The sequence below is a fragment of the Podarcis liolepis genome, assembly GCF_965112155.1.
Source record: "Podarcis liolepis genome assembly, chromosome: 5".
Taxonomy (NCBI): Eukaryota; Metazoa; Chordata; class Lepidosauria; order Squamata; family Lacertidae; genus Podarcis; species Podarcis liolepis.
Window position 1 is genome coordinate 86,691,812 of NC_139556.1, and position 27,393 is coordinate 86,719,204.

At 44.5% G+C, this 27,393-nt stretch overlaps 1 protein-coding gene and 1 long non-coding RNA gene across 2 annotated transcripts in view; both read right to left on the reverse strand.

Moving 5' to 3' along the window:
• Nucleotides 1-24,051, reverse strand: part of GOLIM4 (golgi integral membrane protein 4) — a 61,430-nt gene extending 37,379 nt beyond the window's left edge. The window contains exon 1 of the mRNA XM_083504133.1: nucleotides 23,013-24,051. Coding sequence (XP_083360259.1) covers nucleotides 23,013-23,199 — 187 coding nt within the window. The 5' untranslated portion in view covers nucleotides 23,200-24,051. The remainder of the gene's footprint in view (nucleotides 1-23,012) is intronic.
• LOC310707521 overlaps nucleotides 1-26,705 on the reverse strand; it is a 140,840-nt gene extending 114,135 nt beyond the window's left edge. The window contains exon 1 of the long non-coding RNA XR_014526537.1: nucleotides 26,671-26,705. This is a non-coding gene — a long non-coding RNA (uncharacterized lncRNA). The remainder of the gene's footprint in view (nucleotides 1-26,670) is intronic.
• Between the last annotated feature and the right edge of the window lie 688 nt (nucleotides 26,706-27,393).

Below are 27,393 nucleotides of genomic sequence, written 5' to 3' on the forward strand. Positions count from 1 at the left end.
CCTTTCTTTAGCTTTCTGGTGCATTCTGAACTCACATAATTGGGCCCAAGGGTCATCTAGTCCAACCCCCTGCAATGCGGGGAATCTCAGCTAAAGCATCCATGACAGATGGCCACCCAACCTCTGTTTAAAAGCCTCCAAGGAAGGAAAGTCCACAACCTCCCGAGGGAGACTGTTCCACTGTCAGAACAGCTCATACCACCAGAAAGTTTTTTCGTATGTCTATTCGGAATCTGCTTTCCCGCAACTTGAAGCCATTGATTCAAGTCCTACCTTCCAGAGCAGGAAAAAACAAGCTGGCTCCATCCTCCATGTGACAGCCCTTCAGATATTTGACAGTGGCTATCATATCTCCCCTCAGTCTCCTCTTTCCCAGGCTAAACATACCCAGCTCCTTCGACCGTTCCTCATAAGGCTTGGCTTCTAGACCCTAGAAGGGCCAAAGCTGAGTGGCAGAACATCTGCCTTGCATACAGAAGGTCCCTAGATCATCTCCAGGAGAAAGCCCCAACTGCTGCCAGTCAGTGTAGACAATACCAAGTCTGTCCGTTTGCTTCTTCATTAGATTTCTTTCCCATCTTTCCACCAAGAAGCTCAAGGTCACAGCATGAATGACTTTTCCCCTCCTCATTCTATCCTCACAGCAAGCCTGGGAGGCTAAGAGACAGTGAATTGACTCATAGTCACCCAAGGAGCTTCATGACACAGATTAGATTTGGACCCTGGTCTCCCAGATCCTAGTCGGACACCCTAACCATTACACCACACTGGAGTTCAATGGACAAATGATATGGTATAAGGCAACTTCCTATTTTCAGAAGATAGGATGAGGCCATTAGGGTGCTAAAACCTTTTCGCAATCCTCACATAATTACTGCCTGGTTTCAAAAGACGTAGCTTTTTTAAACTGTCTAAACTGAAAGATGCTGCAATCGTTTAAAGATTCCAGATGTGTGTGTTTTAAAAACGCATATACTGGAAGCAGTTTTTCCTCCCCTTCTGCTTATGTACATAGTGCAATGCGGGAGGGAAAAGGGATACGAAGGTCTGGCATTATAAACAGGGAAAAATCAGTTGGCAGCAGTCAATGGCGGCCCAAAGGGATGATAAACCTAATCACACATCAACACACAGTCAATACATGCCAAGTGAACTAGCAATAAATCAAGAAAAGTCAGAATTATCTTCAATCTGATTATGCATTCTTTCCACCCTTTAATTGGAGCATGGGCGAGGGGAGAAAAAGAACACAATGGAATTGAAAATTAAAAGCCTTTTTCTTCTCCCACCTCTCTGCCACACCCCCCCCCCAGTAGATGTGACTTGATTGCAAATTATCATATTATGTGAATAATTCACTCAGCGATTCTTAAGTAAGGGGGGTGGGGGGAGTCACAGAACACCCCAAGATGTGCTGATTGCCTCCAAGTTAGACAGGTGTACGAAACCCTGGAGAGTCACTGCTGCCAGTCCGTGTGGACAATACTGAGGTGGTTGGAACAATGGTCTGATGCAGTACTAGGCAGCTTCCTAATAGTTTGGATTTGATATTCTGCTTTATCACTACCCTAAGGAATCTCAAAGCGGCTAACATTCTCCTTTCCCTTCCTCCCCCACAACAAACACTCTGTGAGGTGAGTGGGGCTGAGAGACTTCAGAGAAGTGTGACTAGCCCAAGGTCACCCAGCAGCTGCATGTGGAGGAGCGGGGAAGCGAACCCGGTTCCCCAGATTATGAGTGTACTGCTCTTAACCACTACACCACACTGGCTCTTATCTGCTTGATGTAGGGTAACTCTGTGGTATGAGCAGGTTCAATCCTTGACATCTTCAGAGGGACTGCCCTCTGTCTGAGATTCCAAAATTCCCAGTTCATTTAGACAATACCAAGGTAGATGGACCAATGGTCTGATTCAGTAGACACTGTGTTCCTTCAACAGCGTACGACCCAACTATCTGAAAGGCCACCTCCTTTCCTACCGGGGTTAAGGATAGCAAAGAAGGCCCTGTTGAGAGGCACCTAGTATTTTCCTTATATAGCTTCCATCGTATGTTGTGGATGCACCTCTTCACTCTGGCCTTTTGACAGTTAAGGGTGGTATCCAATGCAAAAGAACTTCCCCACTCCCCGTGATGGCTGTTCTCTGTCTCCAGTCAAAGACAGTAATGTTTCTGAGTCCCAGTAGCTGGAGACTATGGTGGGGTTTTTTTTCTTCTTGTGCTCAGGTCCTGTCTGCAAGTTCCCTTGTGTCCTCTGTAAGAACAGAATGCTGGACTAGATGGGTCACTGGCCTGATCCAGGAAGCTCTTCTTATGTTCTCCCCCTGCAGCTTTCCCCAATCTGTTCTAAAGTGCGGGAAACCACAAGAACAAGTTTAGGGGGTGCATAGGGGGAGGAGAGAGGGGGTGCTCAGCTGTGAAACTGTAAATCCTTGCACTAACATAATGAGTCACTGCTTGGGATACAACCCTAAGGCATTTGGCTTTACAGGACCCCCAACTTTTGTCAAATCTATATTGTTCTGGCTTGAGCTGCGATGGCTTTACCGCCTTATTTGTTTTTATCACTGCATCTTTCATTGTTGTAACCTGCCCTGTGGTGAAGGACAGCTAAGAAATCTTATAAAAAGGTACAGGGGACACGGGTGGTGCTGTGGTCTAAACCACTGAGTCTCTTGGGCTTGCCGATCGGGAGGTTGGCGGTTCGAATCCCTGTGACGGGGTGAGCTCCCGTTGCTCTGTCCCAGCTCCTGCTAACCTAGCAGTTCAAAAGCATGCCAGTGCAAGTAGAAAAATAGGTACCACTGTGGCAGGAAGGCAAACAGTGTTTCCATGCGCTCTGGTTTCTGTCACGGTGTTCTGTTGCGGCAGAAGCAGTTTTGTCATGCTGGGCACATGACATGGAAAGCTATCTGTGGACAAACGCCGGCTCTCTCAGCCTGAAAAGCAAGATGGGCGCTGCAACCCATAGTCACCATCAACTGTACTTAACCGTTCAGGGGTCCTTTACCTTTACTTACAAATTACTAGGGGATAAAGCGAAGGATACTAGTTATGACGGGACGTGGGTGGCGCTGTGGTCTATACCACTGAGCCTAGGCCTTGCCAATCAGAATGTCGGCAATTCGAATCCCAGCAACGGGGTGAGCTCCCGTTGCTCAGTCCCAGCTCCTGTCAACCTAGCAGTTCGAAAGCATGTCAAAGTGCAAGTAGATAAATAGGTACCACTCCAGCGGGAAGGTAAACGGTGTTTCCATGCGCTGCTCTGGTTTGCCAGAAGTGGCTTAGTCATGCTGGCCACATGACCCAGAAGCTGTACGCCAGCTCCCTCGGCCAGTAAAGTGAGATGAGCGCCGCAACCCAGAGTTGTCCGCGACTGGACCTAACGGTCGGGGGTCCCTTTACCTTTACTAGTCATGACAGCTGAATGCTACCTTCAGGATCAGAGGAAGCATGACTCTGCGTACAAGTTCCCTGGGGAACAAAAACGGGAGATAGACATGCCCTGCTTGTGGGTTTCCCTGGCTGACCAATGTGCTGGATTTGACAGGCCTTTGGTCTGATCCAGCAAAGCTCTCCTATTGTTCTTATGACCTGATGTTGCAAAGAAAATGAGATGTGGTGTTCTGAACCATATTCCCCAATAATAACCCAGAGGTCGCATCCTCATCCTTCCTTGGTTCTCCCCATTGACTTCAGCGGAATTTAAGCAAGCTTAAATGTGCCAGACAGCAGCCTCCAATTTATTAAATTCCATCTCAGAGGGTGGTTTGTATTCATTTCACTTACACAACAGCCCTACCTTAACTTAGGACAGCTGCTCAGCTTGTCCTAAACCCATCAACCTGTTTCATCCTTACAAACTTAAATTAAAGAAACGCTGCTAGGAATGACCTGAACAGCTGTGTTTCCAAGTCTCTATACTCGGTTCGGCAAGAATCAGCACACTTTGCACAGTGTTAAGATGGTGCTGTTTCTGGAACGAAACAATTTTGCCATTTCAGCATTCTGCCTCCCAACTGTACTTCCCTCAGTGTCCTGTGGAAATGTGCAAACAGACTATGGTGACAATACTCCTCACTTTAAAATTATTGATTGATTTTAGCGGGAATTTTACCCTGAAGATCACAAAAGCAATTATTCCCTATGTGTAAATAATGAAAAGTTAGTTTTAAAAAAATGAAACTACTATCTTATGTTTTAGCTTGGTTATAATAGGATCATGGAAAATTCCCCAAAGTTTTAATACACTTTTTGGAGATGCCAGGGACTGGTCCTGCCCTCTGAAACCCAAAGCAGTAACAACTAATAATGATATGTAATAATAAGGCTGTTGTTGTTTAGTCATTTAGTTGTGTCCGATTCTTCGTGACTCCATAGACCAGAGCACACCAGGCACTCCTGTCTTCCACTGCCTCCTGCAGTTTGGTCAAACTCATGCTGGTAGCTTCAAGAACACTGTCCAACCATCTCTAGCTGTGTCGTCCCCTTCTCCTTGTGCCCTCCATCTTTCCCAACATCAGGGTCTTTTCCAGGGAGTCTTCTCTTCTCATGAGTTGGCCAAAGTATTGGAGCCTCAGCTTCATGATCTGTCCTTCCAGTGAACACTCAGGGCTGATTTCCTTCAGAATGGATAGGTTTGATCTTCTTGCAGTTCATGGGACTCCCAAGAGTTACTTAATAAGGCTAGTTACTCCTAATAAGGCTAGTTACTCTCAATTGCCACAGGACTGTGGAATCAAAGGGAGGCATACTCTCTGACCTCTCCTACCAGCCAGGACATTAAGGACACTGGGAGGCTGTACCTTGTCTCTTATAAAGAATATCATGCCAATGGGGAGTAAAACCTGGTCCCATCCATTGGCCAGTGCAGAAGAAGCTGCCCTAACGCTTGCTTTCCTCTTCCCTCCCTATTCCTTTTTCCTTTTGTATCGTGGCTATTAGATTGTGGGCCTGCAGGCAGGTACTCTCTTATCTTCTGATACGTATAAAATGCTTAGATAATTTCAGGTGCTTTGTAAGTGTTTAATGGTCTCCATAGAGCTGAACAATAATGAAAAATATTAATAATTAGCAAATAATGCTGTGCATATATTGAAACATCTGGTTTAAATAATCTGGTTTAAATACCAGCAAAACATTGACCTTCTGACATTTGTGGTCCAATTCATCACCACAGCCATAGTTTCAGGGTGTTACAAAACTGTGAACTTCTAAACTCAAAGATGAAATTATCTTTTTATTACTCTTATTTTTAAAATTAGAAGAGAAAGAGAGAGGGAACTCTAATTAAACACGGTTGTTGTTTTAATTAAGAATGAATTCTTCCAAGTTTCAGGTTAGAAGTGCATAGTGGATTTTTTTCTGGCTGTTTGTATGTACACTTAAAAAAAAAATAGGCCCACTGTATAAAAGCAGAATCTCTGTCCTCCCAAAATTTTCCACTTGGCATAAGAAGCTTCTGAAAACCAAGAGCTTATTCATTCCTTCTGCATTCTCTCATTTCCTTTCAATAAAGCAAGTACCTCAGTAGAGAGGGCACTATTAGAAACTTGAATGTTGCAAATTCATATAATTAATGTCATTGGTATATTGGACGCCTTAACTGGAGTGGGCGGACATTTATTCTTCCACTTCATTATTATAAAATGACAATCGAAAGGATGAGAAATGTTCAGAAAGGATAGGTCTACTAAAGGCTATTAGCTAGGAAGGACATTTGCAGGGGGTAGACACCTCTGATTGCCAGATCCTGGGGACAAAGATGAATAAGAGGCTTTATGGGTAAGAGGCTGACATCTCTTTGCTTTTAAACTTTATGGTTAAGAGAATCACATCTGGTAGAGACAAAAAACCCCAATCCACTAGAGCAGGGGTCAGCAACCTTTTTCAGCTGTGGGCCGGTCCACCATCCCTCAGACCATGTGGTGGGCCAGACTATATCTTTTTTGGGGGGGCGGGAATGAACAAATTCCTATGCCCCACAAATAACCCATAGATGCATTTTAAATAAAAGGACACATTCTACTCCTGTAAAAACACGCTGATTCCCAGACTGTCCACAGACTGGATTGAGAAGGCAATTGGGCCACATCCAGCCCCCGGGCCTTAGGTTGCCTACCCCTGCACTAGAGACTCTCCAAGCTGATACTCTCAATGTCTTTTGGAATGTAAATGCCCATCATCCCTGGCCAACATCGGAGGGAACCAGTCTGGGGAAGTCTCAGAGGTGAGCCCCGCTGAGTCCAATGGGACTTACCAATTAAAAGTGTGTCTGGGGCTGCAGACCAAGCATTGCTTTCTCCTGCCTTAAACTTAAAATGGCAGCGAGTGCACAGATATGAAAATATATTTTACTCTGGCAAAAGCAAGAACCATGGTGCAGATCTATAACAACTAAGGACACAATTTTGCCTTACCAGTGTTGTTGTTGTTGTTGCTTTTAACATAAATAACTTTAAAGACAATTTTTTGGCTAGGACTCTGTTTCAAAAGTTACTCCATCCTTGACGCAACAGCAGAATTGGTTTTCTAAGATGTTATGGAGCTTATCTGATCCTAACGTTTTAGAATACTATAACCAAACATTATGGGATTCTAGTATTTTTCTTGGCTCAGCCCTCATCTCCAACGATTTCTGGCCAGAGAGAAGAAACCCAGGAGGGAGATGTGGTTACCAATATCTCAAAACTGTTAAAGCCGCTTCCTCAAAGCAGTTTTGTTACACAAGGATTAAGACAGATACACTCAAGCAACAAATCTTATGTGGAAAAGCAGAACAGTCAAGGCCCTTGAATTTATATACGTTATGAAGACTCACACCTTCAGAGTGTCACACATTTTTGTTATGCACATTAACCACAACATAAACACACAAGCACAAATTTAATGACCTGTATGTGCTTCCCACCGTTCAACACATTTAGAGTTATCTAGAAGTGCAAAACATAGGGTTTCCAGGTATTTTGAGGCTCAAGACTTAAAGAGAGTGGGGGCTATGAGATAAATAGAGGTGCCCAGCAGATCAGAGGGTGGGAACCTGGTAGGAGCAGCTGTGCCAACTGCATCAGCCTGGAACCAGATGAACATGGAAGGGGGCAGTCAATAGCAAAAGCTTTCAAGCCAAGTAGAAAATACTCTTACCCCCAAGATTTAGGACATTCCCTTAGAGATCGAGGTGTGTGTGGAGTGTAAAAAAGAGGTGGAGATTTAGATCCGGCCAACAGACCAGATCCTTATTTCCCCAACCCCTACAGGCCAAATTTGACAAGTATCACCCAATGTTACAATGACAGCAGGTGGCCCATTTTTGCCCATAATGCTTAAAATCAAAGGGTGCAGATGAAGGCACTGTGCCTCTCAAGCACCGATGATCAGCTGATTGTCGGCACCTGCAGAGCACTATTTGCAAGCCTCGCCAGTCCCCTGATTGACAGGGCTTGCAAAGGGTTGTGCAGGGGACTTTGCAGGTGCCAACAATCAGCTGACATGGGGTGTCTGGAAACCGCAGCCCAGTCATGTGTTTATCTGCCCCACACCGGGCATCAAGCGGGGCAGGCCTGGTGGGTCTGATGAGGCCCGTGGGCTGGAGGTTCCCCATCCCCTGGCTTAAAATTCTGAAATGCACAGCAAACCCCAAGACGTGAGCAACTTAAGGATGCACACTATTATCTGCTGCAAGAAGGAAGGAAGGGATGGGTGGGAGAAAGTCACGTGACAGGAGTCCAAGGCACAAAGCGGATTCATCAGCTAAGGTGCCGTTAAGGATTCCCCACTGGAATGCACCAGTTTCCCATTAATCCAAAGCACTGAATTTAGACAAGACCTTCTAGTCTGTGAATTATTTAACTGTGCATTACTAGAGCATACATTAGCAGGGTGCTTCGCAACGTGATTTAAGAGGAGTCCTTTTCCTTCTCGCCCAACAAGTCCAAACAAGCCATAAAACTTCACTTCTCCACTTCCAACAATTCAGGAGGAGTATTTTATTTCCAGAATGAAAAGTAGAAATGTTTATTAGTCAGTTTCCACTTCCCAACCCAGGGGAAACGGCCTCACCAATTCTGAATCTCCATCCATGCCTTGTTGTTTATTATTTGTCATTATTGCTAGGGTTGCCCCTAAGCAATAGAATTGAAATAGCATCCCATTCAAGATCTTAGATATCAATTAGCACTTTGGGCATGTTATGTCAGCAGGTATTAAGAGTCCAAGTAATATCCACTACAGAGCCTTTTGTTTTACAGAGAATCAGAATGACCGTCACAGAACAAAGCTGATGTACTGCAGAGGCTAACAGACAATGCCAGAGATCAGGAAGTCACAAGTTTGGATCTTGCTTCTGCCACAAACTCGCAAGGGGGCCTTAGGCAAGCCAGTCTCTTTCTCTCTCAGGCTCAGTCAGCCCACCTGTAATATGGGGGACTAATAATATACACTAACTTTACAATGTTATTGTAAGGATTACAAGAGGGTAATGTATGTGAAAGCACTCTGAATACTTAAAAGCACTATACAAGTGTCAAATATGATTACCACTTTCAAGCTGCTAATGGAAGGATGGTTCTGAGAAGCTGAACAATCATGTGAAGAATGGAAGATTTGCTGGTTTCAACACCAACTGCATTTATTGCTGCTGCTAAAAGTTCCATGGTGCTATCTATAGAGATGGCATGGTCAATTAACCGGTCTGACTGTGTCTATTTCAGGAAAGGAAATATTTTTGGCTAGGGAGTTTTATAGATAAATGTAGACTGTGGGGACTTACCCTTCACTGTAAAGCTATTTTTTCCATTTACAGTCCTGACATTTAAGTAAATGACACTGCGATCCCATAGAAGTTGACTCCACTTGAGTTCAATGGGACTGTTGCTGCAATACTAAGCACATTTAGCAGAGGAATAGTGTTTAAACAAACTTACCAAGGGAGTAGTATTTCATACCACTTTAAACAGTTATGGCTTCTCCCAAAGAATCCTGGGAACTGTAGTTTAAGGAAGCTGTAAGCTGTTAACAGACCCCTATTCCCCACACATAACTACAATTACCAGAGATTTAACAATCAAACCCTCTTCCCAGGGAATTCTAGGAACTGTGAGGGGAAGAATGGCCTCTTAACAACCCTGAACAGACTACAGTTCCCAGAATTCCTTGGGGAAGCTATGACGTGTTTAAAGTGGTATTATACTGCAGATGGGGCCTTGCTAGTCACTTGGAAATAGGCTGCTTTTTCTATTAAAATAGCCTACCCCTGCCCACACTCGACAAAACGCCCATTTTAAAAACTTGCATAATAAGGAAGCACTCCATAAAACATTTTTTTCTATCCACAATATCCAGTAATTAAGAAAGGAGGACCAACTAGGCTACCACACAGATAATTTTTCATGGGTATGTCAATAAATTAAGATGCCTAATGCATGTAATTAGTAAAGCTTTGATTACTGTCTGTACAGGGTGCTGGACTACAAGAGCTATTCAATAATTAGTTTGTTAATTGGCTCCATCCAGGGATGAAACTAAGCTGCTGGAAATTAGAAACCAATCCCTTTGGCATTTAATCAGAAATATTAATAAAAGGAAGGGGTGCCGGGGATAGAACAAATGCGACAAAAACCCACATTTGTCCTCCTGTATAAATATTTAGAAGTTTATCCTTCCAAGGAACCTGAAAAACTTGCACAGTGGCTAGAATAGGTTCATCTGAATCTCTTATTTATTATCTGAAAAGAGGGTATACATTTGCAAGTGACACAGAGCACATGCAAATGTGTGTCGTCTTTTGTGTGGGGGTCAGAGGGCCCAAATCACATAGAGAATACCCTGTTGGCATCCTTGGTTTTTGAAGTTACAAGTACAATAAAACATCCTCTATAACACCCAGGAGGCAACAGAGGAATCTAGCACATCCAGAGTGTTGATTTTAATCAACATAGGGCACAATCCTTAACCCTGGCCAGAGTGGCAGCAAAAGGCTCGATGGAACAGCATAGCCAGTCTGCTGTTTGGGGAAGCACACTCTGGCATTCTCACTGGCAGAGCGAAAACCTGTGCCAAGGTAGACCGGGTGTTTGTATTGCTCTGTTAGATTGCAATCTTATTGAAGCTTTCTTCTAGGAAAGCTGCCATAGCCAGGCCCATAATTTCTCATGCCATATTCCAGCAGCTCTAAAAACACTCATTGCCTGTGGCATCTATGGCACCCATAGCTTAGACTTGATACCCTGAAATAAAAAAGCTATTACTGCATCATTTGATACAGAGGCTAGATTTGCATATTTCAGGACAGGATTTGTCATATGCAGTGCTGTTTTTCTAGAAAAAGAGGTGCTGGAACTCACCACAAATACCTCCCTTATTCTCTTATAATGGCAATGACGCCCTCCTGAGAGGTGCCAGAACTGAGTTCCAGAGAGTTCCAGCTGGAAAAAAAAGCCCTGGTCATATCACACTGGGAACTTTGTAATCAATAGACAAAAAACCATGTGAGTTTATGACACTTCCTTGCCTATTTACCTGAAGGCAATTTTAACCCGAAACAGGTGACTGGGACAAAGGTGGTAATAAGCTTCCCAGACACAAGAGCTAGATAGTCAAGCTCTTGTGGTTCTTTAACGGTCAGACGGAGAAGATTGGCTTGTCAAAGATGTGGCAATACAGAATTATCTGGCCCTTCAAGTATTTTCCTTATCGAATCAGCAGGTAAGCAGTGCTAATATGGAGAAAGATTTCCATCTTTTCAAAAGGCAACCTGATGGTTTCCTCCGAGCTGTGAGCCTGCCCTGTTAAAGATAGCCCAGTTGCTGCCTCTATGAGACATCTTACTGCAACAAGCCATGGGGCTGGTTCGTATGTCGCAGGAAGGCAAACACCTTGGCCCATGGTTATGAAGGAGGGAGCACTTAGGCATGATCTCAGGTTCAGATGATGCTTTGGCTTACCTGCTGCACCACACTGAGCTGAAGGACTGGGGAGGAGTGTGACGGGTGCATATTTGCGCTAAGTCGCAATTTGGCTTAGTGGTATGTACAAATGCAGCCATATATGCACAAATGCAAAAATGAAATTAGAAAGGTGTCCCTAATCTACCATCAGTGTTCCTTTTCCTGATTAATACCAAACACAGAGGCGGACTTAGGGCAGCATGACCGGTTCTGCCACACTGGGCACCAAGCCTAAGGGGTGTTGCAGGGCATTGCAACTATGACATAGTGAAATGAGAACAGAAGGTGAGAGGGTGACAAACTTTGGCCTTGCACAGGGCTCCGCTGAAATTTGAAAGAGCAAAGTCCGCCCTGCCAAACATCAGTGTTGTGAATTAGTACTGTACAGTGGTGCCCCGCAAGATGAATGCCTCGCAAGACGGAAAACTCACTAGACGAAAGGGTTTTCCGTTTGGGAGGTGCTTCGCAAAACGAATCTCCTATGGGCTTGCTTGGCAAGACGAAAATGTCTTGCGAGTTCCTGCGGGTTTTTTCCCCTCCCCCCCTTTTTCTAAGCCGCTAAGCCGCTTATCAGCTGATCCGATAAGCCGATAAGCCGCTAATAGCGCTAATCCGTCAATGGGCTTGCTTCGCAAGACGAAAAAAACGCTAGACGAAGAGAATCACAGAACGGATTATTTTCGTCTTGCGAGGCACCACTGCACTGTATTTTGATTCCATGGATCACTTATAGTTTAGATGTGATTTTATGACTGCAAATTTTTCTTGTTAAGCCACTTCTCAGTATTTAAATGGTATAAGTAAGTAAAATAAACATGCCTTAAGACTGACCACAATGGTTTTAAGAAGCCAAACAGAAATTGGACGCTGCATCAGGCAGCTCTTTGATCTGAAGCAACAGGGCTTTTCTTTGGTGTTATTTCCATGCAGAAAATGATGCACTGGTGATATTTTCAGATGCTAAAGCTTTTCTACATAACACGGCCATCATCATCATCATCAAGCTCCCCAAACATTAGATGTCCTACAATTGCAAAGTTAATAAACCATGCCTCCAGATCAGAGGTGGAGCAAGCCAATCGGGTACCTGGGGCGGCGTGTGTGCCCTGTGCCCAGGGGCGGGGCCAGCCACCCACAGGGGCAGGGTGAGCTAGGGCAGGACGCTCCGTGAGGCCTCTGAGGAGTTTGCCTGCCTCTTCCCACTCAGCCGCCCTCCAGCTGAGGGAGAGGCGGTGGGCGGACCATTTGGGGAAGCACGGAGCCTGTGGACTCCCAAGCCACCATATCACTCCCAGGAGAGACGCATGGCTCAGGCGCGCTGCAAGCCCCGCGGTGAGTGCCGCCTGGCATTTTGTCTCCCCCCTCAGTGGTCATACCCGGAGCGGCCCACCCCCACCGCCCCCCTTCCTCCACCCCTGCTCCAGATATCAGCCTGAGTCAGCATAGCCATTGATTTGGGATGATGGGACTTATTTTTATTACTATTATTATTAATAATAGAATTTATATACCACCTTTCATTTCATGAAAGAGGCCATTCAAACAATTAAGAGCCAACAGCAAAATAACAAGAAGAAACCAATTACCGTATTTTTTGCTCTGTAAGACTCACTTTTTCCCTTCTAAAAAGTAAGGGGAAATGTGTGTGCGTCTTATGGAGCGAATGCAGGCTGCACAGCTATCCCAGAAGCCAGAACAGCAAGAGGGATCGCTGCTTTCGCTGTGCAGTGATCCCTCTTGCTGTTATGGCTTCTGGGATTCAGAATATTTTTTTTCTTGTTTTCCTTCTCCAAAAACTAGGTGCATCTTATGGTCTGGTGCGTCTTATAGAGCGAAAAATCCGGTATTATTTTTTTAAAAATGCAACCCCCCCCATAATGCAACTACATTAATCCATGATTAAAATATAAAATAACTCAAGCCCATTAAAGCAGCATAACCATTAAGACATCAATCAAAACAGGAGATTCAGGTCAGAGCAGAGAAATGCTTGTCTAAACAGGTGAGGCTACGAGAGTTGTCAGAATGGCTGCCAGATTTCGGCAGGGAAAGCATATGGTGCCATCAGCAAAAACGGCCACCTCTGTGATGCCACCAGCTTGATATAATCACCAGGCCATGGCAAAACTAAAGAGAGTCAAATTGTTGGTCATATTGCCCTTAGTGAGCACTGGAGGCAGTGAGAGCCCCAAACCTCCTGATCACTGCTCCCAATTGCTTTTTACAGATGTTAAATAGCATTTGGGACAATGCAGCTCAGTGTACATGAATTGCACCAGGCTGGGGAAACCTCCCATAGGCTTACAATCTAAAAGCCAAAGCTTTGGCCCTTCCAACACAGGAAACTGGTAGGCAGGATTGAAAGCCCAGATCTAAGAACAAAGACCAAAGGGAAATTGCAAGATTATTTCAGGCCGGAGGTGAAATGACACGACACTTTTTGATACAGAGGTTTGTCTTTTCATTTGTTCTTCTTTTCAGATGCTCTCTTGCTCCGTTCACTCGCTTTTATTTGGACGATGTAGTAACTGTCTAGACCTCCCATGCTATCACATTTCCTGAAGCTCGTTTGGGCATGCAGGGTTTTTAATTCTTACCGAAGACCGCAGAGTAATTCCTATTTTAAGCACTTGGGCAGGCTGAGCTAACATTCCTGCTCTTCCAAAATTACATCAGTATCCATTTCACAAAAGAGCAACTGGTTAAAGCTACGCTGGTAAATGGAGAAAGTATAGGTAACTATTTATAGATTTTTGCCCGAATCGTGCAGGCAGCAAGACATGCTTAGATGGCATTGTCTTCATCCCACTGAACACTACATAAACCGCACACAGTATTATACCATTTCAGGCTGCAATCCTATACCCATTTAACTGGGAGAAAGGTCCATCGCTACCAATGAGATTTACTTAGGAGTAGACATGTATAAAATGCCATTCCTACCCCCCCATGCAACAAATCCATGTTTTAATATATAGGAATAAATTCTATGGTTTTTTCCTCATTTAATAAGGGCAGGGGTGGGGGAGGGAGAGAAATTATATTCAGTTTGTATTTAAAATGCAAATTTGGACTTTCCAGAACAAAATGTGAGCAAGAACAGCCACCCTTTGAAATTCACATTTCTCCCAATTTTGCAATGCAGTTTTCCAGCCAAGTCATTTTTGTAAGAATGCATATATTGTGGTAAAGTGCATATATATTTGCATATAAAATATAAAAATGCTTTATATTAGGAGAAGCTGCTTTGCAAAGGCCAAAACTGCATACAGTGGTACCTCAGTTTATGAACTTAATCCATTCCTGAAGTGCGTTCTTAAACCAAATCCGTTCTTAAACCAAGGCGCACTTTCCCTAATGAGGCCTCCCGCCGCCGGTGCCCTTCCACCGTTCGGCTTCCATTCTTAGACCAAGGTAAAGTTCACAAACCAGAACACTACTTCGAGTTTTGCAGAGTTCGTAAACCAAATAGTTTGTAAACAGGACTGTTCGTAAACCGAGGTACCACTGTACAAACTTGTATAGGTTTGAATACATTCACACTAAAAGGTTGGTGAATTTTCATGGCTTAAAAAAAAAATATTGCAAACTAATGTGAAACTGTCCTGAACTTAAGACGGGGGGTGGGAATGAGAGAAACTGAAACAGACAGATTTGCCTACACCTTATGTGTGAGAAGGTACTGGGAAGCAACAGGCAATGCCAGATGAAATCTCAGAAGCCAGGTAAGGGACAACAGTCCATCTCGGTCATCTGCTCTTTCTGCAGTTGTGGGCAGCAGAACAAATTATTCAAATGGTCAAATACGAAACCTTACTTTTGTATAACTTAAGCAGCTTGTGCAATTCAGCTTTTACCCAAGGGGCATTTGAATTACATGGGTCCAGAACCTTTTATTACATTCTTTTTTAAAAAAAAAAAAGCCTCTCTTTTTTGCATCTATTTGAGTTTTTTTGCACTCTGCAGCTAAGGAGCCCAGTCCTCTGATCAGAATGGTACCAATGCAAATGTTGCCATGCTTCATGAACTTAGTCCTAAATTAGTGCTGGGGGGGGGGGGAGCCTAACTCACTACAACGGAGTTTTTTCAGTGGTTGATATCCGTCTCCCATGGAGCTTTGACACAGGTAGAGCAGAAGAATAACCCCATGGTATTTGTTCAGTCAGCCAGAACAGACATTTGTGCTTACAGCATTCCTGTTACCATTCTCCACCATGGTCTTCATTATCCCTTGCTTGCCGATGTGATCTTGAGAGACACGGATTACAGATCAGTGGTACAGGGGAAAGAGAAGCACCTAAAGGCTATATACACTTCTGCATGATAATACAGTGGTGCCTTGGTTCTCAAACGCCTTTGTACTCAAACAACTTGGAACCCAAACACTGCAAACTCGGAAGTAAGTGTTCCAGTTTGCGAACTTTTTTTGGAAGCCGAATGTGCTCTGTTTTGAGTGTTATGCTTCCGACTTGGGTGCCACACTTCTGTTTTGAGTGTTACACTGAGGTCTGTCTGTTTTTGCTATTTATTTTGTGTTTTTGTGGCTCTTTTTTGTTTTTGTGACTGTGTGGAACCCAAGTTCAGCTACTGACTGATTGACTGTGTGACTGAAGTACATTATTTATTGCTTTCATTTTATGGATCAATGGTCTCATTAGATAGTAAAATTCACGTTAAATTGCTGTTTTAGGGGTTATTATTTTTAAAAGTCTGGAAGTGATTAATCCATTTTGCATTACTTTCTATGGGAAAGCGCACCTTGGTTTTGGAACGCTTTGGTTTTAGAACAGACTTCTGGAATGGATTATGTTTGAGAACCAAGGTATCACTTTGCAAAAAGCAAAGAACCACTTAATGCAGATCGGCTGGAACAGAATAGGAACTGGTTCACACATGCCAGTTCATCACTTGATGGTTGCAACATCGAGTGATAATTTATTATTTATATATATTACATTTTTTTATCCCCTATTTCCTGCAAGGAACTTAAGGTGATGTATATCATTCTTCCTTCCCCCATTTTATCCCCACAACAACCCTGTGAGGCAGTGTTAGGTCACCAGTGAGCTTCATGGCTGGGGAAGGGGGGTGGGTCTAGAACCTTGGTCTGACTCTAACCACTAGACCACAATGTGCACATCAACGCACAGATGAGTGAGCCATCACACACTGAACACCAAAAGCAAAACTTTCGCACTGACCCGCAGAGTGCTTTTCAATGGAATATGTCCCAACGTTCAGCTGAGGGTCATCAACTAATCTCCAGTGCTGCATTCTCATGTGTGTACCATTCATTATAAGAGTAATATTTTTTTTAAAATGGTTAAATGCAGATGAGGATTGTATCTCCACACTTTACACAAACTGTCAGAAAAAGTCCCCCTTTGTTGCGTTTCAGCCATCTCTTCGAGTGAACAAAAGGCTTGACAGAGCATGATGAGAGTTTAATTAATGTGTATTAAATTATCTTGGGAACGCCTTCTCAGATAAATTGCTCTGTGATCCATGATCTGTTCCTCTTCTGACTGACTGCTTCTGTGCAACGGCCTTTTGTGCATTTGCTTATTTTAATAAGAAAAATACTCACCCGGCATTTGCTCCACATTAAGACAGCAATGTGCCAAAGTTTCCTGTACCGGTACATTTCAGGAGCAAGGCCATGTTATTTTCTAGTTTGGCAAAAGCAAACTGGCCGGGGGGCGGGCACGCAGGAAAGAAGGGTGACACAGAGTTGTTGGATTTTAACTTCACAAAGGGACATGATGTTCATTTCCAGAAACAGCTCTTTTGGTCCATCTTGGTCCATCTGCCACACAGTCAACACTAGGCCAAAATGCTTTATGTACCTTTTCAGTATACAGAGGTTTGGCGTACACAGGTTTGTCCCAATGACTGCATCTCTGAAACTGAATGGATACAACACCTCAACTTCACTGCAGTTCAAAGCTAGGCATGTCTACTCAAAAGTAAGTCTCACGGAGTTCAGCTGGACTTACTCCCAGAGAAGCAGCCTTAGTCACCCATGCAAACCAGGTTTTAAGAACCCCATTACAGTAAATGTTCAGAATTTGATGACTCCCTAGGAACTCAGAAACAGTTGCTTTTGACTGTTGCCTGAATGCAATTCTGAGTCCAAAAAGAGAGTAACTATATCTATGTAACAGTTACAATGTAATTGGTCAAACATTCTAGTCCACAGTATTGCATGAATTTTATTATTACAGTCACAGACCGGTTCCAGCTCACTTACAATATCAGGAAAGTCATAAAACACAACAGGACTACATTGAATTGCAATTGGGTATAACAGAGACAATACAGATATAGCAGCAGTTAAAATATATATATTAAATCTTGATCACTAAAATAAAACCTAAAATTGTCATTTAAAACCTTAATCCTTCTGGTAGTACAGTTTGTTCCCTAAGGTTTATGGCAGTCGCACAGAATTTGGCCACCCTTAGCGTGATTTCTAGATCCTTGCCCTCTAGCAGGTGTTTTAGACATTGAAGTTCGGACCCATTTGGAGATTTTTGTATAACAGGAGTGATAAGTACCGAGCTTATATCCCCGTAGAAATGGCAGCGTAACAAGACATGAGAGACAGTTTCTACCTCCACCAAGCCGCAGGGGCAGAGTTATTCCACGTATGGTTTACCCTTGAATCCGCCCAGCAATAAGGCAGATGGCAGCACGTTGAATCTAGCGAGGGTAAATGACCAACACAGTATTGCAGCTTGGAAATAGTTTCTGAAAAAGGTGGACATGCTTCACGTTCCAGCATAAAGAAGACAGTATTTAGCACATAGGGGCTATCTCCAAGGGCCATGGGTGCTTGGGTACCCACAATAATATAACTGTGGAGGCTGGGCACACATAAGGTAAATGAGCACAGGCGGCAGGCGGCAACAGCACTGCCTTTGAGAGAGAAGTTCACCTCCAACCTCCACAGCCAGGCACCCTTTTCAGGCAGGGCAGGGCTCAGACATGGAGGCAAAGTCTCTCTGCCTCTGAGTTTGAGCCCCTCCCCAAGGAAATGGTGCCTCGCTGGCTGCGGACAGAAGGAGGAAGAGGAACCGCCACTGCTGTCGCCGCAACATGGACATGCGATGTCACAAGCACACACCTGCACATAGTGAGTGTGATATAACATTTTCCCAGCCACTCTGGGCAGCTCCCAACAGAATATCAAAAACACAATAAAACATCAAACATCAAAAACTTCCCTAAACATGGCTGCCTTCAGATGTCTTCTAAAAGTAAAATAGTTGCTTATTGCCTTGACATCTGGTGGGAGGGCATTCCACAGGGCAGGCGCCACTACCGAGAAGGCCCTCTGCCTGGTTCCCTGTAACTTGGCTTCTCGCAGTGAGGGAACCGCCAGAAGGTTCTCAGTGCTGGACCTCAGTGTCCGGGCAGAACAATGAGGATGGAGATGTTCCTTCAGGACATTCTCTACATGTACTCTCTATATTTCAGATACCGTATTTTTCGCCCTATAGGACACACTTTTCCGCCTCCAAAAATGAAGGGGAAATGTGTGTGCGTCCTATGGGGCGAATGCAGGCTTTCGCTGAAGCCTGGAGAGCGAGAGGGGTCGGTGCGCACCGACCCCTCTCGCTCTCCAGGCTTCAGGAAGCTATACACAAGTCTTGCAAGCCCGGCGGGATGTCCCGCGGGCTCGCAAGCCTTGCGGGCAGCAGCCTGCAGCCCAAAAGCTCGGGGGACAGCGGGGAGGCGCAGCGCCGCCACCCCGCTATTCCCCAACCTGATCTGGAGGCTGGGGGGGGGGAGAAGCAAGCTTGCTTCTCCCCCCCGCCAGCCCCACAAGCTCGGGGGATAGCGGGGAGGCGGAGTGCCGCCACCCCGTTATTCCCCGACCTGATCTGGAGGCTGCTTGCTTCTCCCCCCGCCAGCCCCACAAACTTGGGGGACAGCGGGGCAAGCTGTCCCTGAAGGCAGAAGAGGGAGACGGAGCGCTCCGTGTCCCTCTTCTAGCTTGGGGGTGGCTGCGCAAACCTGGGGGGGGAATAAAAATTTTTCCCTTGATTTCCCCCCAAAAAAACTAGGTGCGTCCTATGGGCCGGTGCGTCCTATAGGGCGAAAAATACGGTACTTCTACTGATATGGAGGTCAGAAATATATTTTTCCACCCAAACTTTTTTTCACAGGTAGTCATTTCTACAATTAAGTAGTCAAGACCTAATGAGAAGACTTCATAACTATGAAGAATGCATGTCTCTTGTGTATTACTCTCAAAATCCCAAGAGGGTATAATCTGTTTCTTATTATCTTTAGATAAAACACTGTCTCTACTTTACAAGTGAAAACAAAGGCAGCCTTTAAACAACTTAAAAGTTTGATAGGGCTGCAACAGGGGCAGCTATCATTGGCTATTGCTGGTTGACTGAGATTTTACATATATATATGCGCAAAATGAGTTTTTGGCTCTGTGCTACATAAAATGCTACAGATTACTATAATTATTACTTATACTGGTCCATCGATTTAATGCTCTGACTTGATTAGCCTTAGCAGAATTACTAGCACTCAAAAATATGTTTCCAATATTCATCTGCAACACAATCATTTTCAGAAGATGTGATTGAGAAAGTTTCCATGTGTTATGTTGTAACCAAATGGATATTCCAATATTAAATAGGACATTTTATTATGAGCTGTATTTCTCTTCCTGGTATTGCTTCATGGAACGTTAATTCTCACAAATACACCACAGGGGAGCATTCTTACCTTCCATCATCACATCAACAGCATATGAATGATGTCGGTCGGTATTTTCCAGTTGGTAGGCTTATGCTAATATGGTTTAGAAACTTTTGGGTCAATCCCTGTTTCAAACATTACTTTTTGCAGCTAATCATCTAAAAGACACAGCAACGTTGTTGTTGTTTAAAAAACTGCAACAACACATTGATCCCATTTCATTAATTTAAATTTATAACCCCATCCATTCTGAAGACGCAAAGCGGAGAATTCCAAGTCATTTAAATAGAAAGCAAAGTGATACTATACCCCTGTGCATGTCTACCTATAAGTCTGACTGAATTCAGTAGGAGGCGAAGTGCATTCGATTGCCCCCGAAGAAAAGGAATTTAAAAAACAAGGATGTACAACTTGTGGCTTACCAAGCCATGCACAGCCCACCAGCTAGGAAAGCCTGTCTACCAACTACTTGATAAATTCTCATGTTTTGTTGCCTGCCCGGTATTGCAAAAACAGAGCAGGGGAAGATGAAAGGGTGTTTATGAAGCACCACTAGATGTCAAAGTTATTTATTGCCAAGACAGTTCACTGACATATCTCAGGCTTTTGATATCAAGCAGGCGCCTTCACTGTACTTTTTTGGGCGCCTGCTAAAAACATTTTTTGTTTAGACAAGCCTACCCAGACTTTAGAAAGTTGGTGTGAATTTCATTCTCTTTTCAGTCTATTTTTATTTTAACTTTTCAAAAGTCTTAAATTGCTTTTATTCCTTTTTCTGATTGATAATTTTATTGTTTTGTCTTTTTGTAAACCACTTTGAGGTTTGTTTTTACAATAAAGCAGTGCATAAATTTTATGAAATAAAAATGAAGAAGCAGGCTCATATCTCGGATACGAGAGCTTCTCAAGCAAACCGCAAACCTGATTTTAAAAATAATAATAATAATGCTGTTTTCATTGCCTTTTTCAATAATAATTGAAAGAGCGTCCACTTTAAGTAATCTGCAGGGCAACAATACAGACAGAACTTTAGCTTGCATATCGGCTGTCGACTTTCCTCAAGTAAGAACCTGTATGGTAAAGCATCACCTTGGCACAGAGACATTTTAGCTCATCAATTTGTCGCTTTCTGGAACTTTTTATTACAACAAAAAGCTGGGATGAACAACTTTCTTCCTGAGAGCTGCTCTAAACTCCAGACAGCAGCTCAGAAGTAGAGAAGGGTAGAAGTCTATTTCATCAGAAAATAGGCCCCTTCCCAACTGATAAAGCTTTATGATAACGTTTGGAGACATCTGGCAAACACAGATTCCCAAGTTATAGAGCACATGGGCTGAGACTAACATTGCATAGAAATATGTGGACGGACATGTTCCACGCATCTTATCTGAGGATTCTGTCACTTTACAGTAGTGTAATCTCCTGTTTTCCTGCCTGTCCTGATTACAGCTTGATAACGTGAAACAGTGGCAAATCGTTTACTAGCTCCTGACGAAACTTTTGATAGGAGTGCCAGATAAATTCTCAGCACCTAACCCTCGGGCTAGCAGTTACCTGTTCTTGTCCATGAGCACTTTGCTCATTAAGCATGTAAACTGCCTACGAGTGAATTTAATGTTTATTTAAAAAAAAAATAGGTGTAAGTTTCTAATGAAAAAATAATAATATAAAAAGGCAATGAATCTTACAGGTGGCTCCACAAAAAAGTTCAATGTGAAGACGAATTAGAAAAGGCAACGGCGAAAAGAAGGGGTTGTTAACAATTTTTGTCATTCACCAATCCTCTGGGGGCCACAAGTCAGCAGTGGGTGTGGTCATCACACAATCTGCCTCTCACAAATCCTGCATAGACACACAGACCAACAGATGCCACCCCCTACTCAGTTGATATGCGCAGAAGTGGGTTAATGACCCTGTCTCCGCTTATCAAATGTTTGACCAGACGATCAGGATACAGGTCATTTTCTATCCCCATCAGGGCGCTGGACTCTGCCCATCCCAGTGCCATGTGTACTTTAAGGGAAGGGAAACTTTTGTCCTTAATACCTGCACAGCTGAACCAAATATTTTGCATAAGTACGGGCTGTCTGCCCAGAACTGGCAGCCCTGAAGATGAAAAAGCAGATTCACCAGGGTGCAAGCTAAGTTCACAATCGAAAGGTTTTTCACATTTGAGCACAATTCTGGTAATGTGAAAACACAAGTAACGGATCAACGAAAATGATCCAAGAAACGTTCCACAACCAATTCACAGCACAATCTTATGTTGTGTGGTGCAGTAGTCAGAGTGCTGGATTAAAACTGGGGCAACTCAGCCATGGAGCTCACTGGGTGAGCCACTAGTATGGCGGGGTGGGGAATCCATTTATGCTCCCTTGAGCTCCTTGGAGGAAAAGTGAGACATGAGCATAATAAACAACTACTCAGAAGTGACTCCCATCATGTTTCCATAGGGCTTGGTCCCAATTAAGGCTATAGGATTGCAGGTCAAGCCTTTTGTTGTTGCTTCTTTGGGGAAAAGACAACTAAGGAGGGGAAGCATGGCAGAGGTTCATAAACTTATGAATGGCACAAAGAGTGAATAGATGGACTTTTAATTTCTTTCCTCCTTTTCTCATACTTCTAGATGTCAGCACCACCTACTTCATTGACCAGCAGGAGGTTAATGACGATGAAGGGAAGGTCTTCACAAAATGCATACAGTGGTACCTCTGGTTATGTACTTAATTCGTTCCGGAGGTCCGTTCTTAACCTGAAACTGTTCTTAACCTGAAGCACCACTTTAGCTAACGGGGCCTCCCGCTGCTGCTGCTGCACCACCAGAGTACCATTTCTGTTCTCATCCTGAAGCAAAGTTCTTAACCCGAGGTACTATTTCTGGGTTAGCGGAGTCTGTAACCTGAAGCGTATGTAACCCGAGGTACCACTGTAGTTAAATTATGGAATTCTCAATTGCAAGACACGGCAGTGTTTGGCTTTAAATAACTCAATGGAACCTCCATCTTCCATAGCAGTACACCTGTGATTATCCATCACCTTCATTCCTTGCTGGTGACAGATAAGAAATGGATGGACCAGGATTCAACCCAACAAGGCAGTATGGATGCTGCATCATGCCTGAAATTCCACAGAGCGCTGCATGCGCACAACTCCCATGAATTTCAATAGCGCATGCGCGCACACAACTGCACGCCAGAGCTACAGCCCAGCGTAACCAGCTGCAGAACTAGGACGGCTCGCTTTGCTGGGACACAAAAATAAAAATAGCTTTTGGGAGCGTCCCCCCGCCCCCAAAGTGGAAGGGGAGCCAGAGCTTTCGGAGGGGGAGCAGCCAAGCAGCTTTTACCTTGTAACTGAGCTGATAGAGACTCCTGGTGCTGCTGGTATTTGAGGGCCACAGCCTCCGCCTTCCTCAGCTGGCTCTGCAACTCGTAGTAGAGCATTGCCCCGTAGATGAAGCCGAAGACCACGATGAGGAGCAAGAGGGACTGCAGGATCCGCTTCTGCTTTCGGGAACACATCCCGTTGCCCATAGTCCCTTCCTCTGCGGATCCAGGGGCCCGTCCACCTCAAGGCTCCTCTACCCTCAGACAGCAGCCGGAGCACGAAGCAGCATCAGGGGCAACGGCCCAGGCGGCGGAGGGGCCTGGGAGGAGAGCTGGACCCATAGACCCTGGCGCCAACTTTAACCTACCTGAGCCAAGTTTTGCCAGGCGCCTGGGGTCACGCAACAGGCAGGCCGAGCTGGAGGGCTGAGATTTCAAGGGACCCCGAGGAGCAGGCAGCCTTTCGGGCCCCCGGGAAGGGTCGAGAGCGGCTCCACAGGCCCCCTGCCCTCTCCACGGAGTCAACGCTCCCTTTGCGCGTAGGCGGAGGGGGAAGCCTTGGGAGCGCGGATGTCCGGAGGCAGCTCAGAAGAAGCCGGGCATCTCCAGGCACCTCTGCCCTTGCGAGCGAAGTTCTTTTGAGTCTCTAGGAGGGCGATCCCCAAGGTTATTCTGCAAAGATCTCTCCGGATCTGCTTCCCCCCAGATCGCTTCGTTCTAACTGCAGGAACAGTTCGAAGGGACGGGCAGGATCCGATCCCCCAACGTTCCCTTGCTTCTGCCCGTCTTCCCCTCCAAGATCCGTTTCTCCCAAGCGAAGTTTTCCTTTGCAAGATCTCCCCGGGGATCCCTTTCCCTTCGCCCTCCCTCGGGGAGCTAAAGTTACTTTCTTCCGGCGGCTGATGCTCCTCCGCTGATGGGGTCAAGAACTTCCCTTCCCCTGCCTTGCCTTGGCCACCTTCCAGCCCCGCACATACGTGTCACCCTCCACTCCTAGGCAGCTTTTGCCAGCGGGATCCCCGAAGGAAGTCCCGCTCAGGCCGCTGCCTCATTGGGCGCAGCGCTAGCTTCTCCCCGCCCCTCGGGCCGGCAGCGGTGGCGCGCATTGGACGCAGGCCGCGTCCGTCCGGCCTACCGAGAGCCGCGCTTTCCAGCTCCCGCCCCGCCCCGCCGCTTTTCCCAGCCTGGAGCGCGCGGGAGAATTGAGGAAGTGGGCGGGGTCGCGGGAGCAAGGCGCTGGTCGAACTGGAGGCAGCGGGGAAGGGTCCTCGCCTGTTAGAGCGGGTCTTTCCCCGCGCGCCGCTTTAGAAAGCAGCGTGTGTGGGGCTTGGCCATCTCCCACTTTAGTAAATCCTCTTTATATTTATATGAGGGTATAAATCTTTTTTTAATTTTAATTTTCCATAATTTTTATTAAGTTTCCTGTTTTACATTTTAGAACATTCATTTCAACAACCTTAAAATATCAATGACTTCGCTGCTTCTCTTTCCATGCTTCGTTTTGCATAACATAAAACCCTGCAAATTTTATATAAACTAAACCATAGAGTATTCCATTATTACATCCATCAAAACTAATTTACACTATTGAATTTATCTTAATGCTGCCCACGTTTTCAAATATACACAATTCCCCCCCATATAGTCAACAAACATTTTCCAATCTTCTCTAAACGTATGTTCTTGTTTTCGTCTTCTATGTGTTAGGTCTGCAAGCTGCACATATTCCATCAGTTTAACTTGCCATTCTTTAATTGGGGCTAAGCTCGTTTTCCATTTTTGGACTAACGAAACACAGGCTGCAGTAGTGGCATACATAAATAACCTTTTTTGATACCTGGAGATTTCTGTCTGAATTATTCCCAACAAAAAGGACTGGGTTTTTTTGGAAAAGTACTTTTAAACTTTTTTTTTCAATTCATTATGAATTATTTCCCAATACTCTTTTACCACCACATATGATAGAATGTACCCTCAGTTTTAATCTCTTTTTTAAAGGAAATGTCACCCATTTATTGAATCGATTTCTCATTCGATTAAATTTTCATGAAAACAATAGTTGGGTGTTTTCAAAGAAATAAACTAAATATGGGTATGGGAAGGGGTTTGCATCCTCGTGAGAATGGGATCTGCAGGATGCCTGCTACTGCAGATGTTCCACTGGGTCTAAAAATAAAAATGTGTTGATCCGTTGTGTTTAACTGAGGGGTACCCTTGCTCGGCTCGGTCCCTGCAGTTCGAAAGCACGTCAAGTGCAAGTAGATAAATAGGTACCACTCCGGCGGGAAGGTAAATGGTGTTTCCATGCACTGGCCACATGACCCAGAAGCTGTCTGCGGACAAACGCTGGCTTCCTCGGCCAGTAAAGCGAGATGAGCACTGCAACCCCAGAGTTGTCCACGGCTGGACTTAACGGTCAGGGGTCTCTTTACCCTTGCACTAGTTGATTGCTGGCTGGCACTGAATTTGGTATCACACTTGAGAGTCAATAATTATTTGCTGCCCAAATATTTTTAATCCTCCTGTTTGAAGCAGTACTCATATGCTTTGCCTCTTTTCATGTAAAACAATCCGATCTTTTTCTACTTCCCTGTGTGAAATAGCCTTTGTTGGGCTTAACAGTTAAAGGGATGTCCTTACAGACTCAGACTCCATGCAAACGGGTCCATTCCTCTCAGTAGTGTGCATTCCTCTCAGTAATATACAGTAGTGTACTCTGCTATAACTTCTGCCTGAGGCAGAACAACAACCCTGGAAGCCTGTCTCCCAGAGAGTTACAGATAGGTAGCCGTGTTGGTCTGCCATAGTCAAAATAAAAAAAAAATCCTTCCAGTAGCACCTTAAAGACCAACTAAGTTAGTTCTTGGTATGAGCTTTCGTGTGCATGCACACTTCTTCAGATACACAGTATCTGTGTATCTGAAGAAGTGTGCATGCACACGAAAGCTCATACCAAGAACTAACTTAGTTGGTCTCCCAGAGAGTTGTAAGTAAGCCTGATTCCGGGACTGTCTGCTGTTGAGTCCCACTGCACTGCCCAAATTACAAGTTTACTGTACATACAAGACTAGTTTACGTACGAGATTTGCTTTACCCCACATGTGCCCACTAGACCACTTCAATCAGCGGAATTGGCACTACTAGAGATGCCACATAAGATCAGTTCTGCATTTTTAGACGCCTTCATTGTACTGTTTTCAGTACCTACAAAAATATTCTTGTTTAGAAAAGCCTACCCAGATGCTTAAAAAATTGAGGCATATTTTAACCCTCTATAGCATTTTAACTTTCTGTATGTTTTAACCTATTGCTCATATTTCTCCCCCCCCCTTGATTTTCCTGTTTTATCTTTTCATAAACTGCTTTGAGGGGTTTTTTATTCTACAATCAAATGTTGCCTGAAATTTATGAAATAAAGATAGATAGTTATACCTTTGGGGGTGACAAATTATGAACTTATTGATCTTGGGTCATAGCTCAGTTTAATCTTCTAGACTATTTATTTAGTATTGTTGTAGATAGGGTTTTTTTGTCAAAAGTGAGCTCAGAGCAGTTTATATCAAAACAAACATCAATAAGAGTGACAAAAATGAGGAGGGAAAAATTGAAAACCAGCACCCTTATGCAGTGCTGTTATTTCCCTAGTTTTGCCTTAAGTAATGTTCTTGGCAGGGACACGGGTGGCGCTGTGGTCTAAACCACAGAGCCTAGGGCTTGCCGATCAGAAGGTTGGCGGTTTGAAACCCTGCGACAGAGTGAGCTCCCGTTGCTCGGTCCCGCTGCCAACCTTGCAGTTCGAAAGCACGAGTGGGAAGGTAAACGGCATTTCCATGCACTGCTCTGGTTCGCCAGAAGCGGCTTAGTCATGCTGGCCACATGACCCGGAAGCTGTACGCCGGCTCCCTTAGCCAGTAAAGCGAGATGAGCGCCGCAACCCCAGACTCGTCCGCAACTGGACCTAACTGTCAAGGGTACCTTTAATGTTCCTGGCAATCACAAAAAGCATTGCGGAAGCTGAGCTGGTAAATCCAACTGGAATTCCTTGCAAACCCTCAGTTCCTCTGCAGGGCTAATTATCATAATTTCTGTAAATCGCTATGGGCAAAAGAAGCATTGCACATTTATTAGAACATACAGCAAAAAAATAAATAAATGTAACCAGTTGATCATAAATCCATTGGTTTCAGTGTAGTTTCCTTACTAATAATTTGGAGTGGGGTATTATGTCATATTTACAACATGATTGAAACTAGTGTGGTACAGTGACTGACAAAGTTTGGGAGCTCCCTACTCAGCCATAAAGTTCACTGAACTACGTAGGGGCAATTTCTATGTCTCAGCCTAATCTACCATATAGTGTTGTTCCACTTGGAGGAGGAGAACCTTGGGGAAGGGCAGGAG